This window comes from Paramisgurnus dabryanus, chromosome 2, assembly GCF_030506205.2.
Source record: "Paramisgurnus dabryanus chromosome 2, PD_genome_1.1, whole genome shotgun sequence".
NCBI classification, from domain to species: domain Eukaryota; kingdom Metazoa; phylum Chordata; class Actinopteri; order Cypriniformes; family Cobitidae; genus Paramisgurnus; species Paramisgurnus dabryanus.
This window is the reverse complement of record NC_133338.1, coordinates 36,840,741-36,860,757: the sequence shown is the minus strand read 5'-3', so window position 1 is coordinate 36,860,757 and position 20,017 is coordinate 36,840,741. Positions and strand designations below refer to the sequence as shown.

The 20,017-nt window shown below is 37.1% G+C and overlaps 3 protein-coding genes and 1 long non-coding RNA gene across 7 annotated transcripts in view; 2 read left to right on the top strand and 2 right to left on the bottom strand.

Moving 5' to 3' along the window:
* Window positions 1-3,496: 3,496 nt before the first annotated feature.
* LOC135778509 (leukotriene B4 receptor 1-like) lies at window positions 3,497-4,440 on the top strand. The gene has a single exon (XM_065288870.1). It carries the CDS (start codon window positions 3,523-3,525, stop codon window positions 4,438-4,440), a length of 918 nt encoding a protein of 305 aa, XP_065144942.1. The 5' UTR covers window positions 3,497-3,522.
* Window positions 4,441-6,482: 2,042 nt separating this feature from the next.
* Window positions 6,483-7,345, bottom strand: LOC135778939 (uncharacterized). The gene is made up of 3 exons (XR_010544661.2): window positions 7,208-7,345; window positions 7,034-7,133; window positions 6,483-6,944 (listed from the first exon to the last, which is right to left on the bottom strand). It is a non-coding gene; the product is annotated as an uncharacterized lncRNA (long non-coding RNA).
* Window positions 7,346-12,491: 5,146 nt separating this feature from the next.
* Window positions 12,492-14,134, top strand: LOC135778940 (C-X-C chemokine receptor type 1-like). The gene has a single exon (XM_065289589.2). The coding sequence runs from the start codon at window positions 12,507-12,509 to the stop codon at window positions 13,398-13,400; it is 894 nt and encodes a 297-aa protein (XP_065145661.1). The 5' UTR covers window positions 12,492-12,506; the 3' UTR covers window positions 13,401-14,134.
* Window positions 14,135-15,639: 1,505 nt separating this feature from the next.
* Window positions 15,640-20,017, bottom strand: part of phkb (phosphorylase kinase, beta) — a 75,534-nt gene continuing 71,156 nt past the window's right edge. For all 4 annotated transcript variants that reach the window (XM_065289312.2, XM_065289311.2, XM_065289313.1 and 1 more), the window contains 6 exons: window positions 19,017-19,219; window positions 18,320-18,454; window positions 17,646-17,775; window positions 17,414-17,521; window positions 17,186-17,326; window positions 15,640-16,998 (listed from right to left, as the gene is read on the bottom strand). In XM_065289312.2, the coding sequence (XP_065145384.1) occupies window positions 16,861-16,998; window positions 17,186-17,326; window positions 17,414-17,521; window positions 17,646-17,775; window positions 18,320-18,454; window positions 19,017-19,219 (855 nt within the window). In that variant the 3' untranslated portion in view covers window positions 15,640-16,860. The remainder of the gene's footprint in view (window positions 16,999-17,185; window positions 17,327-17,413; window positions 17,522-17,645; window positions 17,776-18,319; window positions 18,455-19,016; window positions 19,220-20,017) is intronic.

Here is a 20,017-nt window from a genome sequence, read left to right as displayed (position 1 = left end):
CCTGTTTGTGTTTGAATACAAACGCGTCGTGCTGTCAGTCATTATTTCTCTCTGACTCTCGCACTCGAGGTAGCGTCATGGTTGGATAGCGCAGTTGAAGGGGCGGTATCATTATAATCAGATCCCTTACCTACGTCATGCGGGGAGCGAAATCCGCATGACCTATTTATTCACATGCTTGCAGAGAGAGCCTTACCAAAACAAAGTTACAGGGTTGCTATTTTTCATGTTTTCTGGGTTGGTAGAAGCACTGGGGACCCGATTATAGCACTTAAACATGGAAAAAGTGTGATTTTCATGGAATGTCCCCTTTAACCAAAAATTACTCGTTTGTCCAGCAAGCGGCCTGTAACAATAACAAAACGACCAGCGGAGTCACTGATAACCTTTTCACTAGTGAAGGAGATGCCCTTTCTAATGAGGATAGCCGTACCTCTACCTTTTGCGTTAAAACTCGAGTGAAATACCTGACCTCCCCAGCTCCGTCTTAGTTTAATTACATCTGAGTTAAGGATATGGGTTTCCTGTAAAAAAGCTATGTCTGCGCAGAGTTGCCGTAAGTGAGAGAAAATCTTGTTTCTTTTAATGACATTGTTCATGCCTTTTACGTTCCAGGTTACAAAATTAATATCAACATTATTGAACTTGGACATATTTTCAATGTGTTGTTCTAAGTGGTAAAGAAGATAGTATATAATCTGTTATAGCAAACCATGTGTGTACATTGAATCCGGACAATATTAAAAAAAAGAAAAAAATAGAAAGAAAAAAGGCCGTGCAATTATCCCCACCTCCCCCCCCACCCTCGTCGCCAACGACATATTAACACCCTCAAACAGCAAACATTCGCTGGTATACTAAGAACCATAACTCACCAGCTCTAGTTTCTGCTCCCTATGAACTAAATTGTCATCAAAAACACCAACAGCAAAAAGAAAAACACACATCTTAAGTGTGACACTAGGGGTGTGGATCAGTTCAAACTAAAATGAGTTTCTCAGTTTCCATCGCATAACGTAAAGCGTGTCTTGAACGGTTACTCGAGCCGAACAGACAGGCACCACAGACTCTGACGCGGTGATCGCTCCTATTTACTTGCAGATGAGGGGACAATTCCCTTCACAAATTCCAAAGCCCGTTGTGGACAGTCAAAGAAATGTCTTGTTCCGTCATGATTGATCCGTAGCCGTGCTGGGAAAAGCAAGCCGAATTCAATTCCGGCTCCTCTGAGTTGAGCTTTGACCTGGTTAAAAGCTGCTCTCCACTTTGCGACTTCAGCGCTGACATCGGGATAGAAGTGTATACGCGATCCTTTGTACAACACCTGTCCCCTTCCTCGTGCCAAACGAAGAATAATGCTGCGTTCCAGGCAACCGGTAACCCGTAACTCACGAGTTCAAAACCACGACTCACGACTCTGAACTGGGAGTACATCGATCTAGTACGAGTTCACGGGTGGGAAGTCATGGGTTTGACTGCCGTTCCAGTGCACTTTCACCGGTAGAAGGTTGTAAAAATAATAATGCTGCGTTCCAGGCAGGCTTTTAAACCCGTGAGTTACGACTTCAAAACCACGACTCACGACCCTATGCGTTCCAGGCAGCCTGTAACTCGTGTTTTTACAACCTTCTACCGGTGAAAGTGCACTGGAACGGCAGTCAAACCCGTGACTTCCCACCCGTGAACTCGTACTAGATCGATGTACTCCCAGTTCAGAGTCGTGAGTCGTGAATTTGAACTCGTGAGTTACGGGTTACCGGTTGCCTGGAACGCAGCATTAGTTCCCTCGTCTGATAATGATGTAATCGCACGATGAACGGTCTGGGAGCTTGATTAGCTTTCGGCGGTGGGGCTAGAGAGCGATGAGCTCTGTCCACCTCCGGTTTCCTGGCAAAACTCTGTTCCCCAAATACTTCGAGTAACATTTCTTCAATAAATGCAGAGGGATGCGTACCTTCAGATCGGGAATACCAATCACACGGACGTTATTTCTTCTAGATCGATTCTCCAGATCGTCGATTTTGGCCCTCAGCTTTTCATTATCTTTCGACAGCGTTGAGCACATAGATTCCAGGGCAGTAACACGACCATCCACGTCGGTAAGAGAGTCTTCCACATCTTTTAGCTTTGTTTCTTGTTCTAGTAGTGAAGTTTTCACCGCAGAAATAGATGATTTGAGCTCTGCTAGAATCTCAACTCTGAGCGCAGCTACCTCGGATCGAATACCGCCTAGGAGATCCCTAATATCACCTCTACAGACGGCAGTCTCGTCCACACTCCGTGTATCACCTGCATCCTCAGTATTTTCATTTGTTTTTTTAGTATTGTGTCTAGGCATGTTTTTCTGTTAAGGCTTGCGAGTGGTATTTTCAAACTGTGTCACTCAATAAGTGCTAAATAAGCTGTTAATGGGTAAGAAATGTGCGGAGCAGAAACTTTACGACTTCTCATGCCGCCATCTTCCCGGAAGTTATCCACAACTTTTATCTCTTTAATATACATCTTAATTTTTCTTGTTGGATTTTTTCTTGTTAGATTCATGTTCAATCTCTGTAAAAATGAATATAAGGCTACTGCTCTATGTGTAACTTAAGCACAGACACAGCAAGCAACATAATGATATATACTTCATACAATTCTTATATTGAGATGAGTGAGCTTCATAGCATAGTCTTTTGTTTTTTGCACCTTTCTTCTCATCTTTCCTATTTTCCTAACCTGGGCACTGATGACTCTATTTTTAATCCGTAGTTCAGTATGTATTACATCTCCACCTCTCCCTCCCTACAGTAAATGGGGTGTTGCCATTGAAGCTGTGACTTGGCGTGAAATAACCCCGCGCAGCTCTAGACGAAAACTCCAGAGTCCCGACAAGATTAACTGATTGCATTGTGACAATAATATGATTGACGTGAAGTGCAGATGAGCAATTTAAATCCGATCACGCATTAAGTTTACTCCCCCTTACGGAGAGCGCGCTCATGGTTGCGTAGCAACGAAAGACGCGTCACCTCTCACCCGCTTTGGAGGGAAAAGAAAGTTCACACTTGTTTTAGACGCCATATGTGAACGGCACCTTAACCGTTTACATAAATAATCAAACGAATACGTAAGTAAATACAAATTGGATTATGTATATTTTTGACAGCAGAGACGCGGGCCGGGAGTTTGAGACCACTGCCCTACAGTGTCTTATTGATTGTTGGTTGGTTTCATAGACTGTAAAAAAGATTGGTTAACATGTCAGAAATTTCTGGAACCCTCAGTGGGCGGTTCTTGTCATACGTGAAGTTACGGTTCGGCTGTAATAGAAAATAATTTAACGCGCATTAAAATTATTGACGCGTGTATCAGGCATTATAACAATCGGGGCTTTACTAAATAGGTTCGGGGCTCAAGCCCTGCTAGCCCACCTCTAGCGCCGCCCATGGGCTGTACACTCAACTTCCTATTTCATTGTGCAAGAGAAACAAGCGTTAAGTTGGTCCACTTTCCATCTGAAAATCCTTCAGCACAGTCATCATGCACGTCACCAACAGCTCTCAATCAAACTTCACACACTGGACCCCTGAGAGTAAGACAAGTGGTGCCATTTTTGGGATATGCATGATGCTTGGCATCCCAGGAAATTTGGCGGTAGTGGTGATTATATTAACATGCTTCAAAAAGAAATCCTTTACTTTACATCTGATGCTAAATTTGGCCGTGTCTGACATCATATGCTTGCTCACAATGCCACTCTGGATCAATAATCAATTGAATGGCTGGAATCTAGGTAAAAGTGCCTGCAGGCTCTTTATCGTCATACTCTACGTAAGTGTTGTTTCCAACCTTCTGACGGTCACGCTGATGAGTGTTCAACGTTATCTGCAGGTTCTGTATACTCACCAGTGGGCCAAGGTGGGCAGAAGAGGAGAAAAGGCTTTACTGGTCAGTCTGTGGACAATATCACTTGTCATTTCTGGACCGTATTCGTTAATGTATGATGCTGGAGAAAAGGGATGTGAGATTTCCATATTGTCCGGAGCTGAAAGGTTATTCGTTTTGTATTTTGAGACTGTGTTATGCTTCATCGTTCCATTCTTCACAATGCTAATCTTTTACCTCTGTCTTCATAAGAAAGTTAACCAAAAGGCATTCTTGAGACACCAAAGGATGACTAAGATGATCACATGCATTTTGGTTGCTTTCTTTGTATTGTGGGTCCCTTACCATATTTTTAATCTTGTTGAGATAACGGCCATAACATTGAAGTTTTCATACCAACACGCATCTGAGAAGCTGCTTGACTTTACACAGCGTCACAGACACATTGTTGAAGGCTTTGCCTCCTTCAACACCTGCGTGAATCCATTCCTCTATGCTTTTTCATTTAAAAGACTTCGAAGAAAAGCTGAGAAAGACACTACTGGTATTAAGTTGTCCAGTGAAATGTATTGATGTAATGAAATGTAAAATATTGTGTGAATGTTGAGTAAATGCAGGATTTGATGGCATACTGTTCCATTAACATCCAAATAATTGATATATAATAAAACTATATATTGCCAGCAAAAATTGAATGCAAATTTGTTACTTGGACACAATTTACATTTCATGCCATTTTATGTATATTAACTTCAATAAAAATTTTAGTTGCATTGGTTATGCTGATCAAAACCAACCCATGAATTTTAAACCAAATGATGGTTTTGGTCTGTTGGGTTGTCAGTGTATTATTGACTTCACAAAACGGATGTGGCTGCTATTTAGAAGGACACAGTTGTACAGTATTGCTTAGGTTTCTAATGTGGAAAGTAAATAAGAACAAAGTGTCAGGTTGTGGTACAACTTTCATTTGTTCCTGTTCCTGCTTGTGCAAAGTAGAATGACCTAATAAAGAAGTGTTTAATGAAAGAAAGTATTTTTTTGATAGTTTTTATTTCACTAAGTGCAGTACAGTACACTGTCAAAAAATAAAGGTACAAAACGGTACCTTTTCTGTCACTGGGGCTGTACCCTAAGTTTCAGTTTGGTACCATTACAACAATACAAAACAGAATACAATTTTGGGTAGATTACCGTACCTTAAGGACCTACATTGTCAGAAAAAAGTCAAAATATGTACCCTAGCTGTCAGTGGGGCAGCACTCTTTAAAATTTAATTTTCCATGGACCGTTAGGTACAGATATGTAAACATTTAGTACCAATATGTACCTTTGAGATAGACCCGGGACCCGTACGGGTTCGGGTCTATATTTTAAATGATCAGCCGGGTCCGGGTCGGGTCTCAATCTATTACTTCGGGTCCCGGGTCTGTTTAACATTGTGGGCAATACGAGGTCAATCGGACTCGGAGAACACACACTCACATTTAAATAAAATATTTCAAAATCAGCAACAAAAACTTAGATGAACTCTCGCATACATTTTTTCTATGACGCTAAAATTGCGTTAAAAAGTTTATATTTGGTTGCTCCAACCAGGCAGCTAACGCGCATGTGCGCTTTTAATGTGTCTCTGGCTACCAGTCAGGAGCTTCTGCAGTGAGACGCAATGACTTTACCTTTGACAATTGGCTCTTTTATTTAGAAGGCGGGACTTATTCCGCCGTACCGCGCATTTTTGCACTGACTTCTCTAATTTTTATAATAATATTATAAATTGACCGTCTTGCTGTTATATCTAAAGTTTTCGCGACTCAAAGAGCACAGATATGATAGCAAAGAAGCAAAGCTAACGAAAGCAGCCATGGCACTGAACGAGCAATCGTTATTATAATCCAAATGGGCAAACATATTAAGCAAGTTGACCCGATGTAAAACTGCGTTATTAATCACCATGACTGTAAAGTGGACTTTAAGAGCTGGAATAAGCATTAAACATTTCAATCGTCAAAAGAGGAATAACATGGATGGAACTTTCTTGAAAATAAGGATTGTGCATCACACATGTGGGCGGAGGCTAAATCCTTCTAATAGAATATTTTTCTATAAATGCCCTAAATACAGGTTTCCAAACAAATGGAAAGGACAAGCAGAGATGTGTACAATCTTTATTTGGTATCAGAAAATATAAAAATATAATAATTCAACCCAAAAACAATTTTTGGGGAAAAATACACAATTTATAAAAACAACAACATTCACACACACAAACAAACAGACTCTTAATGTCATACAATGGTAACTTGTAAAATCGGATCTCGGACCAATACCAATCTCAATATCCCATTGGATAAATTAGCATTTGGGGAGGAGAAATGAAAGAAAAAAATAAGAATTCAAATAAATTAAATCCAACCTCAGTTCACACCCTCATGCAATTATATAACCAAAATCACAATCCACACAGTAACCAAACCAAATTATAAAATCATAAAAAAATAGAAATAAATCCTCCTGAACCCAGCAACCAAATACCCTTTATAAGTGGATTGATAAGAGATAAGAGCAGTGCTAACCGCTCACAGTACTCGACACGATTGACAAGCAACCCACAATTAAACAAAAATGAAATAAAAAAACAATTACAAATGCCGTCTGGCAATATACCAAAAACAACTTATTCAATAACAAATACTCACAATATTCCATACAATGACAAAACAGAAAGAAACAAAACGAAAGAAAATAATATTATTATTGTTACTTTTTCAACATTTAGATTACTCAAAAACCACTCACCATACACACATAATATAGTCACTCAAACACACACACAATATAATCACCCAACCACGCACAATATCGTCACTCCAGCAGACACAATATAGTCATTCAAACACACACTCGCCCTGGCTCACGCTCGCATAAAACTCATTCACATGAAGCTCAGCGCATATAAACATGCGTCTTTAAAGTAGTCAATGGGACTGGAGCGCGCACTCTCCAATCTCCAGCGCGCAGCCCACGGATCACAGTAACACGCCGCCCCGCAGCAGCAAAGCAACAGCGGGCAGATTCTATAAAATATTCACCCAATTTAATCATTAACCACAGAGGAAAATTACATATTTAGTTAGCAAACGATTTAGAAGATTCACAAACTTACCTGCAGCACAATTAACCGACCCTCGGTAAGCACGGTGAACAAACCACCAACACTGCCTTGATCACACGGTGAACAAACCACCAATACTGCCTTGATCACACTATATAAATGAATCATCATTAAACGGCACTACTAAAACAACCCATACAGCAGCATATCGGTATAATAATGTACCTTAATATATGCAGTTGCACTTCCACAGGCCCAAGCCGAGAGGTAAAGGGATTTTCCCTCTTATGCAGGTCTACGCCACTGAATCAGCGCTCAATGCTTAACGCATAATACATAATTCTTGCGACACAAACGAACGCAACCCGCATACCATGCCAGAGGATAAAACGGAAATGAAAGGAAAACTCCGCGGTTTTAAAGGGGCCGTGAGCTTAAGTTCCGCCCAACTCCATCCACCAAGACCGAAAAAGACAACCCCATTAATATAAAGGGTCACCCCATTACACACAGACAGGTAGGGAGAAGACTAACTTCTATGGGTAAGACAAAAAGTTTAATTTTCGCTACTTATTAATAACATTTAGCTAAGAATATTTGCCGGTCGGGTCTGTGTCTTCCCGGACGGGTTCGGGTCCAGATTTTAAATAATAGACGGGTCCGGGTCGGGTCCGGGTCCAGCTTTCAAAACAACAGACGGGTCCGGGTCGGTTCAGTGTAGCACATTTGCGGGTCTGATCGGGTTCGGGTAGGAATTTTTGGACCCGTGTAGACCTCTACTTTGAGATACTAATACGTATTTTTGAGGAACTAATAAGCTCTCTTTGGTCCCAGTATGTACCTTTGAGGTACTAAAATGAAATCCTTAGCTGCAAATCTGTTCTTTTTGAAAGGGTACAGCCCCAGTGACAGAAAAGGTATAGTTTTGTACCTTTATTTCTGACAGTGTACACTGAAAAAAATGATTCATTGAATTTAATAAATTTTTTTAGTGGTTGCAATCAATTTATTTAAGCTACATTTAAACAAAAAAGATTAGTAATGTAAAATAAAATATAAAACTTTTGTTTAAATGTAGCTTTAATAAATTGATTGCAACCACTTACCTAAAAAAATTGATTAAATTCATTTAATATTTTTTTTCAGTTATATGCACAAAAATTAATAACAGTAATTACCATTTGAAAGTTTGACTAAAAATCATGTTGAGAAAACACATCAAAGGATTTATTGTTGTTACCATCTATTTTATTACCAAACTCTGCCACGGAAAGGAAGATACATGTACAGTGGCAACTTTCTTCAGAAACAAGATTACATGAATAGTTTCACTTCTCTAAAAAGCTAAACAATTCATTATTGTTTTAAAGCTGAAAACTTTACCAAATCTGGGGCTGCGTAGTCATGTCATTCTCTGTAAAGTTAAATGTAAAATAAAAAGCAATACTGAGAGAAATTTAGAAAATGTATATGTCTATAAAAATACATGGTGTCTTCTGATAAATTTACCAATTTGATTGCTTAATGCTTCTTAATACTTCTCAATGATTCATACCTTTCATTTTAATGACAAAAATAGAATGGGTCTCAAATGTCTTGTTTTTCTTGTTTGGTTTAATGTTAGAACATGAATATATACTGTAGCCTTAAGAATCTGAATTACAAGCTCTCCAAATTCTTTAGCATGTATTTATGTTGTACTTTGTTGAAATGTCCACATGTAGCGCATGTAGTTGTTATGGGGACTCCTGAAGTTGATTTTTGTTGCCACAACCTCTTTGAGTTATTATACAGTAACTATTGAGTCTCTATTATAGCAACAATAAGTCTAAAAACAATCAGTTTTAAATGATCTCCTGTGTAACTACATAGTGAAATAGTGTCAAAGCATTATCTGGTATAGAGCAAGTCCCTGTGTCTTCACTTGCAGAATTTGGACCATTTTCAAGATTTGCTTTAAAGGGATAGTTCACTTTAAAATGAAAATTCTGTCATCATTTACTCATCCTCATGTTTTTCTAAACCTGTATGAATTTCTTTTTTCTGATAAACACAAAATAAGATATTTTGAGAAATGATGGTAAACACACAGCAGTAAGTGACCATTGACTTCCATAGTAGGAAAAAAATATTTGGGGAGTATTGTGATAAATGACTAAGAAAATGTTGTGATAAACATTTTTTATGGTAAGCACACAGTTGACGGTACCCATTAAATTCCGTCATATTTTTTTATTCCTACTATGGAAGTCTATGGTCACTTACTGCTGTGTGTTTACCATCATTTCTCAAAATATCTTCTTTTGTGTTCATCAGCAAAAAAAAAAAAAAATTCATACAGATTAAGAACAACATGAGGACGAGTAAATTATGACAGAATTTTCATTTTAAAGTGAACTATCCCTTTAATTAGGCAAGAATAAGCAATCATTAAGTAATGTTTTAAGTTCTTCCACTAGATGGCAGCAAAGAGATGTGCATTGACTCTTATATACAATGGCATGGTTTCACAGACAAGGTTTAGCTTAAAGTCCACCTATTTCATTGCTTAAAAAAACAATGTTATTTTGTGTATTTGGTATAATACAATGTGTTTGAGTGATTTAGGATAAAAAAACACATTATTTTCCACATACCGTACATTTTTGTAGCTCTAGATATACTGTCTTCCTGAAACGCATTCATTTGGTACAAAACTCATCAATTTGAAAATACCGGTACCCCGGTAGTCCCACGGTTCAGACCGCATTACATAGCTTAAGTATCACTGCGCAAATGTTGCTACGTACTGATTTATGAAAATAAACACCACAGTCTTTAATCATATTTTTTATTTTTCTACAATTGCACAATTAATGGCGATATCCAGATAAATGTCAATAAATATTGTTGAGGTATCTCGTAAATTAAAAGAAACTCAAACTGAGTAGTTTTTACCTCAAAATCCATATTTTCACTATTATCCACTAGTTGGTGATCTTACCCAACTTAAACACTCACTGACGGATTCAATGAACAATAAAAACTTCGTGTAAGTTTTGATTTTAATTCTGAACTTGATCTTTAACAAAAGTCCTTCACAGAAATGGAATTATCTCAGCTTTTAGCTCAAAATTTGAGAGATGATAATTGAACAAATTAAGGTATGAAACTTTTGTTGTTATTTGAAAGGGGAGGGTCGTTCTTTCATTTGAATTTAAAGAAGAAAATTTTTCTTGAAGGCATTAAACTAAAACTGGGTGGCAACTTTTTTTAAAACACTGACGGGGAAATTGAAGCATATTTGATTCACACTTTAATAGTTGCACGATATAAATGTTAATGTATAAATTAGATTAATGTTTCTTTATGAAAATAAACACCACAGTATTTAGTCATAGTGTCTTTGCTCCGTCTGTGTTGGTTGGGAACTGCGCTCTGTTGCAGCCACACTTGATTCTGAGGAACTACTTTGTTTGGGGGAAGAGTAATATTTTTACTAATACAACTTATTTGCTGTGTTTAATTTTTTGAAAATCCTGCCAAGCATATCGTCACCTTCCTTAACTAATTGCCTAAGTCATTTTTTCAGGTTTCTCAGAAAACACAAATAAATGGAACTAACTTCAGAGGTTCGGTAGATTTCTGTTCTTCTTGATGCAGCTGCCATTTAGAAAAGCTTGTAAAATCTCAATGTCTTTTGACTTAGGCAAAATAAAACAGCCTAAAACGTTTTTGTCAAAAAATGACTTGTGGAAACACTAGTGGTGTTACAGTGCATTTTATAACAGCTAAGGGGGTTTTAGGCATGATGCACAACAAGCCCCTTAGCTGTTACAAAATAAGCTGGTAACCCACTGCTTCTTGGGCTTATTGCTTTAATATCCAATACAGAAGTAATCCCTATGACTTCTGGTATGACGTCTTGTAAAAGAAATTGGGTTTTTGCTAGAAATTAAATGTTATGTAAAACATTATTAGAGTTAATGTAGAGCCTCTGCTAAACATGAGCGTGATCTTCTTGTTTTGAAGGCTGGCAAACCAACCTTTTTTACACCACCTATAAGGCAGGAGCTCTCAAACACATTTCTTAGATATACACAGAAAGAATATACAATCTTGATAATTACTTAACAGCACTAGAATTAATTTTGGTATAAAACATTTTAATAAACACCAACCTGCACTAACTGTCAAAACAAAAGATACAGCGGCTTTTCTTAGTTTCTCTTAAATCACAGTATTTAGTTTTAAATTCTTATTTATCTCTGGAAATTTCTCAGTAAAAATGTGTCACTGTCATAAAATGGATGTGGAAAAAACACAGTAGCACACAATCCCTTGTAGCTATACGATGACAAAAGTGGAGGGACCTGATTATATTTAGTTTAACAAAAGTAACAAAACAACACACACACACATATATATATATGTTGTTGTGTGTGTGTGTGTGTGTGTGTGTGTGTGTGTGTGTGTGTGTGTGTGTGTGTGTGTGTGTGTGTGTGTGTGTGTGTGTGTGTGTGTGTGTTGTTTTGTTACTTTTGTTAAATTAAATATAATCAGGTCCCTCCACTTTTGTCATCGTATAGCTACAAGGGATTGTGTGCTACTGTGTATAGTGTGTGTGTTGTTTATATATAAAGTAAAACTAGGGGTTTAAAAGGGGTAAAAGATTGGCCCGCGTCATATTTACAATATTAAAATCTGGCCCCCGAGTAGTTGAAGACCCCTGGTTTAAATAATACTCAATTGTGTTTAGGAATTTAATACTACTGACAAATTGTACAGTAGCAACACAAAACAAAACAACAGTCATCACCCTCTTTTCCCACAGCTCTTATCACTATTACAAATAAGTTGCTGCTTTTTTGAGTAACCAGATGACATGAATCTTACTCAATTTCCTTTAATAAGTCCACTTCAGTTTTTAACAAAGCAACTGTCTTCAGAAATGTTTCCAAAATCATCCAAAATAATTTCCATATTTAAAACCGCTAGCAGGATGTGGCAAACACATGTCAAGTGATTCTTTGTCATATGTGTTGTGGGGATGTCAGACATTTCAGTGGTTTCAATTTCGCTTTTGTTTATTTACAGCATTTATCAAACAATCTCATCCACAATCATTTATAAATGTTTTAGCTTTATATAAGACCAATTAATGGTCAACTGATGAAAAGCTTTTAATAGAAAGCCTCTAAAGAAAAATGACATCGCTGTGAAAAATAATAATCCCCCTCAACATTTGATGTTTTAAATAAACATATAGTCATAAATGTTTTGGTCTCCCCCATTGTTCAAGGTGTGGTTACGGTCTTGTGTTGCAGCACAGGATTTGAATCGACAAGATCTATGTTGTCAGCCCAGATGATGGTCTATTGGTCATTATCTTATAAATGCACACAGAATCAACACAATTGGTCTAGATCTGTGAGATTATGCAAAAGTTACGCAACTTCCTCAAACATGGGAGTGTGATGTCGGTAAGTGATGAAACACAGTATAAATAAGTAGGAAAATGTGAAGAGCATTAGAGTTTTCCAACATGAATAACCAGACCTCCTGTTTAACCAGCTGGTCAACAGCTAACCTGGTCACCAATGGTCTGATGGGTCTTTTCTTCCTTATTGGAGTTCCTGGAAACATTGCAGTTATTATTGCAATTGTTCGGCATTTCAAAAAGAATAATTTTACTGTTCATCTGATGCTGAACCTGGCTGTTGCAGACATTTTGTGCTTGCTAACCGTGCCTGGGTGGATCTACAGTCAGCAATGCAGCATTAGTACACCAACCTGCAAGTTTTTCAAAGGACTCGCCTTCTGCAGCGCATACTCGGGTTTAATAACAGTTACTGCGCTGAGTGTCTACCGCTGTTTACGGATCTGGCATCCACAGATGTGTCCCAAAATGGACAAGAGAAAAGAGCGGGTATTCCTCCTCACCTGCTGGATTTTGGCATTGGTTTTCTCATGTCCTGGTGTATTAACAACTAATGTTATTCAAGTAGAAACTAAAGCAGAGTGTGAAAGAATCTTGGATTCCGACGTGAAACTTGCTTTTGCTGCACTGGAGTCGCTGCTTGGATTTGTGCTTCCTTTGACAGTCATTTTGATATCATATTACTACCTGCACAAGAAGGTGAACCAAGGATTGTTAAAGCACAGGCAGAGATTAACCATACTGGTGACCCGAATTATCATAATGTTCTTAATTTGTTGGGCTCCACACCATATAATCAAGCTGGTGGATATTTTGGCACAACTTTCAAAATCAAATCTAGATTTAAATTACACCGCTGATTTTGTTGGATGTCTTACTTTCATCAACAGCTGCGTGAATCCATTTCTCTATGCTTTTTCTTCAAAGAACTTACGTCAACAAAAACAAGAGAGACAAGAGACCCGTGTTGTAGGCATAGATAGCTCTTCTCAGCTGTGAGCTTCACATCACACTGCAACCTAGTGCCTTTAATCTGAATCTGGGTTGATTGTTTTTTTTTGGATAACAGTTAAGTGACTTAGGGGATAGATCACCCAAAAATTAAAATTCAGAATGAAATGACAGAATTTTCATTTCTGTGTGAACTCTCCTAATATGAATTTTTCTCCTTGTCCAATTAACTTATTTTAAACATGTTAATTAACATAATAAAAATATGTATTGATTTATTACTTAAATCAGTCGATTAGACACTATTTAAATGATGATGTGTTAAAGTAGCATTGCTCACACCTGGCTGAGGATTTTGCTGTTCATAGCATTCTGTACTGAATAATGGGAGTAAATGTTAAAATAGTTTTGTGTTGTTTTATGTTATATTAACTAGTATTCTGTTGTCTTAGTATTTAAAAAAGTTTCTGTAATGTTTGTGGTTACCATTGTTCTAAAGAGTAGGGTATCTTTTGGAACAGACTATAAAACAATTCTGAAACATTACAGGGTATATTGGTAATGCTAATGTCATGATATGCCCTTTCTTCTGACTTAAAAATGTGCTTTTTTAAAAAAAGTTTGTGTTGCTGCTAGATAGAAAAATTATAGCAACTAATTTTTTGTCAAGATAAATAATATTAAGTTAAAATGACTTGTAAATGAAGAGTTTATTTAACAAAAAATTACAGTGTATGTGTATGTATGTATGTATGTATGTATGCATATAACTCTGTGTACTGTATGTGACAAATAAAAATCTTGAATCATAATTTTATTATTTTAACTTGTTTCTTATTTCAGTAGATTAGATTTCAAAATAATTTTGAATTAAACTGCAGTGATCATGGCTTACAGTGAATGCTTTATGATTTTTATGTTTTTTTCTTTCAAAAATTTGAGAAACTTGATTATATGCAGCTGACAAATGTGACCTCCAAAGGAAGCAGTTGTCAAAAGAGGCACACCTTGTTTTACAAATGTTGCTTTCACAATGATGGCAGTGTATTTGTCATAAGACAGTAAATAAGAAGCTTTCACAAGCACAGCATGATTATAAAAATAGCTCACATTCTTTGAAACTACCTTAACTTGGAAATCTTTGAGAAGTTGATGGCTTGTGACTAACTTTTCTGGTTATTACGTACGCCATTACTTCATAAACTGTGGGAATCTAAGCCTTTACTGACTAATCATGTTTGGCTGAATGGTTCCATAAAGAACCTTTAAAATCCGAAGAATTTTTTTGTGGTAATAAATAAAACTCCAGACAATCTGAAAAAAAAAAAAAAAAAAGAGTAAGAAATACCTTATAAAACTATTGAACTTTTAAGCTAATGACCCGTTTTAGCACCATCTCCTGGGCACAGAAGCATACAGTATGAGAAGGGTTTGAGACTGAAGTGGGATTGAAATGGTTGGCATGCTTTAAAGTGCATAGCTATGCATTTGCAATAGAAGTGATTTCCACAGCAAATGCAAAATTGATTTTTAGGTAAAATGAAAGATGGTGCATTGGCTCTCTTTGGGACTGTACATAATCAGGATTTATTGCATCACTGGCAAGTGTTAAAGCAGCCAAAAACCCAATGACTTATACTGCTGACAAGTTAACACACAAAAAACTCATTTTTGCTCATTCATACATACTGTAACTTCTAACTTCTTGTCATACCACCAACAACCAAAGATCAAATAAACACCACAAGTAGTTTAAAATCCATTAGTAGTTTTCACATTATCCATAAGTGCCCTTTTTTTTGCCCTATTTTGGTTAAAACTGCATGTCCTTTTACTCATGTCTCGCACTCTAAATTCTGCTGGGTTATTTGTAAACCAATGCTGGGTAAATATTGGACAGAACACATGTTATGTTATAAATAAATATGCAGCATATGTTTATTTATTAATCCAACATGTGTTCTGTCCAATATTTACCCAGCATTGGGTTAAAAATATCCCATTAGAATTTACAGTGCATACAAATCTGGGACCCTCAAGGGTACAAAGAGCAGTAATGCATGAATGACAGACAACCCATTCGGTAGCGCCAGATACACTTTGACTTTAAGTGGGCCTGTTAACTTTTATGAGGGACCTTAAAGAGAAAACATTAGTCTTGATTGCTTCTCTCTAGCGGTTGGACTGATTTATGAAACAGTTATGCTGAAGTGTACCTTCATTTGGATGTGCATGTTTGGGTGTAATGGTGCATTGATTAATAACGTACAATAAATGAGAAACAAAATGCAGTACATCACAGGAATTGTGTTTTATTCCACAAAGTGTCATAAGAAGAAACCTCAGTCAGCTCTCTTAACAGATGAGACATTTATCACATGGACCTATTTGAACATAATGACCATGTGACTGGCCACACTTGTACGTGAAGAATTCTGCCTTAATAGCTTGTGATTCAAGTTTGATAATCGACAAAACTTCAACCATAAACTCTATTGGAAATAAATGTTGCTATTCATTCTGAGCTTCTGCGATGCCTCAGGGAGAGAGACGCATTCTTCGGGCTCTTAATATGCTCTCCAAGTTTAATATATTTTGAGTTTCGGACACATCTCCTCGAGTCATTCCTCAGGAGAACTGTTGAGATGTCTGATCAGACTCTCATAAGTGCAAGCTGATATCTGTAGACAGCATAATAAACCAGCAACTCGGTGCGCACACCCACTCACTCCAACAAACAAGACTTCTACTGAAAGTTTCCCTTGAGATTTTCCCCAGTAACTAGGTCTAATGCAACATGAGCATGTTTTATTACTGACAAACCTTTGAGCAAAAAAAAGCACTTTCTATTACTTCTTTTAATATAGCTTTTCTTAAGTAGTAATGCACTGAAAAAAAACTTGGATTACTTCATATCAGCATTCACAAAAACAAAGAAAAAACTGACACATAAAGGCTCTAAAGTAAACTCATAATGGGATCAGAATTAAATACAAACTACGTAAAGTTAAGAAACATTTTTGTTCTACACAACATCAATGATTTTCAAGACTATGTAGGCCTCCTGGAAAAATCTAATATATTAACAGCTGCAAAAATGCTTATATTATCACTTGTAAAACAGTTCATATCATACAACATTTATGTCACGGCATTCCAAAAAAAAACATGTGCAGAAATAATGACATGCAGACTTATTAAATTAGTTCAGTGGTTCTTTAACCGTATGTAACATACTGACCTTAAGTGAATTGTTATTACAGTAGTCAATATGGTAGACAATAAGAGATTGATTGCAAAAGACAAAGCCAATGGATTGAAGCCTTGGAGATATTTCTAACACCGCTTGACTTTGGGAGGTTCCCAAACTAACTGTTTTCTTTTGGGTTTTAAAATAGATGAATAGTCCAAGTTGAATAAACACATTTATATTTACATTTTTGTGGGAAAAAACAATCCTAGGTTAGACTATCTGACAGAGTTAATGTAACATTGAGTTTGTGCTGGTTTAGCTGACAGAGCAAGGATCATCTTTGCTGGGCTTAACCTCTCCCTGCAGAAGCTGGATCATTACCGCCTTGGTCAGGTAGCTGGACGTGCCTTGTTTTCCCAGGGCTGGTGTGTTGTAGAAAGCCTCCATGCTGTCCTGTGTTGCGTATGATGTTATTAGCATTACCACAAAATGCTGATCTACTTTAGTATAAGTTCATTTTCAAATTTCAAATGTAGACTTTTTATCCTTTTACCCACCACTGGGTCTAAAACAATCTTTTAAATCTTTCAAATCTGTATATATGGTTTAAACTAGAAGTCCACTTTTAAAGTGCCCTCACCTTCTTCTCAGAGCCCTCGAGTTTGCTGCGGTCTTTCTGAAAGTCTGCAAAGGCATCTTTAACAAGCTGGTCCAAATCCACTGACTCCTGAAACTCCAGTTCTGGGTTTCTTTCCAGCAAAATTGACACCACCATCAAAAGCTGCATTCAGTCCATTAAAGATAAAATGTTAGACAGCTGAAAACAGAAGGCTACAGGAGACTTTATTAATAAAAAATGATGCCTAACCTCAACAATAATCTGCCTGTACTCAGGCAAAACAATGTTCTTCAATGTGTCCTCCACCAACAGTGAAAAGTTCATTTCATACATGGTCATATCTGATAGTGTAGGTTGCTGTAAAAGAGTGAACAATGGACATGGTCAATCCTATTTAATCAAGTAATGTATTCCTGAACTATTTCACAAGCCTACAGCTACTATTTCCCACTGAATGACTAAAGAATTCAAAGGAAGTTACCTGAGGGAGGTGATTTCCAACAACTTTAATGCCATTAGGTGTTCTTTCCAGGATTTGCCAAACACGGTCATAAAAGCCAAGGGGGGTTCGGTTGAGTGAGCCATCAACTTGCCTTCTATTAAGCCATGATCTGAAAAAGGTTTAGAAGATCAACAGATGTAATGATGCCATACTGGAATATAACTATAGATCTGCAGAAGGACTATTTTGAATAAATAAAGTGAAGTCTTGACATTTTCCATCACTTCACAATGTAAAATGTTAACCTTAAAAGCACGTTAGTACTCTACATTCTGAGAAGACTTTGTTCTCCATACGTACCAACTTAGGGGTGATTTCCCGGACAGAGATTAGCTTTAACAAACATGCCTTACTAAAAACATTACTGCCGTGCATTTTGAGGCAAAACAAAGGGCACTGATGCATTTTAAGATATGTCTGTACAAGTTGTTTTCAGTTTGGACAGCTCTTACATATATTTTAGTGTAGTCCCTGTCTGGGAAACCACCCCTTAATCTTTTGACTTAATAATAACTGAATAAACAGTTGCACTACTAGTATTAATTATGACAAACACTATGATAAATACTATTGTTGTTGACTGAACACAGCAGGTAACATGAATCTGGCAGAATCTACAATACAGTTACAGACAGATGGTGGGCATCCTGCACCTGCCAGTCTGCTGAGGCTGGAGGACATCCAACAGTAGCTGTTTGACATCACTAGGGGACATCTGGTAGATGTCCTGGGATGGCATGTCCCCGGCTCGAATCTTCAACTCGTGCTTCATGGCTTGAACAATCCAGCTGAATGAAAAGTAAATATGACAAATACATGCATCACATCCCTTATTAATGATTTACATGATCTGTATAAAATTGAAATTAAATTTATATATGAAGAGCTCAGGTGCCAATAAGACGCCACCTCTGTCAAAAATGAGATAATGCTAATTCACCAAATGCTCTCAGCACGTATTATACGTTCATCATATACTTTTGCTTCAAATTGGCTTAATCCTTATTCTGAAATACCGCTTTGTTGGTAAAATCCATTAAATGCCATGTTGAATTTTTTTAGCAAAGGAAATGAACAACGGGACCTGTATGTCAGGGTGCAAGAGATATTTTGAGCCTTTTACCTTTATTTACAATAACAGTAAAGAGTAAGTGGATATTTTGCATGAAATTACTGACTAATCACCTTTTGATTGCTATTAAAGTGAAATTACTAAACTTAAACATAAGAGCCTGATAAAAAAAATGCTCATTTACAAGAACTCAAGTCAGAGGCACTTAAGAGGGTTTTGAATCTGAGCTCTTCATGTTATGCATGCATGCTGCAAGAAAAGCTCAGGTGATGGCGTACCCCACACGGATCTTAAGCATCCCGCTAAAGAGCTCTGGGTTGTTGGAGATAATCCAGCCAATGTGGATGACCAGCTCCTGCTGCAGCACGGCCTCTCGCTCACCGTGTGGGCTGCACTTACTGTAAATGATGTCTTTAATGACCCCTGGAGACAGGGGGTTAGATATTACAATCTCCTCATGCCCGAACAGTCCAAGAGTCACCTGGCAGAAGAGAAATTTTAATCAGTCTCTATGTTATAGTTGCTTTATAGATTCATTTGTTTTATAGATTCATACTTTAACTGCTAAACTTTCAGTAACTGCTCTAACATATTAAACCATGTACGACACTAAATTTCAACAAGTAAACTCATCAAACATGATATAAATACATGCCCTTCAGTAAGAAAACAGATAATTTGGCATACATTTATACAACATCCCCTTAAGTATTAATGCCTAAGCCACACTTCTTAATCACTTTAATGACTTGCTATATTAAATATATGAATTTCATTGCATTGGATAACAAAATATCAAACTAAGTGGGATTTCTTGTAAAGAATCACACTTTATAAGCACCGCATTTCTTAGGGGATCTGTTTTAACAAACAAGACAATAAATGCACTTCAAGTGTGGAAAATTAATGGTTGACTAATGTTAGTGTTATGTCCACAGTTTTACAGCCTATAGTTTCTCTGCCAACGCACCTGTCTAACAAGTGAACTAAAAATTAGACCCAACAACCTAAAAAAAATACCTTAAAGGGGACATTACATATGAAAATTTGTCTTTTTCCATGTTTAAGTGCTATAATTGGGTCCCCAGTAGAAAATGTGAAAAAGATCAGCCCAGTAACTTAGTTTTGGTAAAACCAGTTTTTGCAAGCATGTGAAAAATAGGTCATTGAAATTTGCCTCCTCTTGTGATAATACCGCCCCTTAATCTGCACTATCCAATCACGGCAATGCCATTTTAAAGGACATTTGCATTTTAAAGGACACACCCAAAACGATACA

Coding starts and splice junctions, on each gene's coding strand:
- LOC135778940 (XM_065289589.2), top strand. CDS start 12,507: ATGAATAACCAGACCTCCTGTTTAACCAGCTGGTCAACAGCTAACCTG.
- LOC135778509 (XM_065288870.1), top strand. CDS start 3,523: ATGCACGTCACCAACAGCTCTCAATCAAACTTCACACACTGGACCCCT.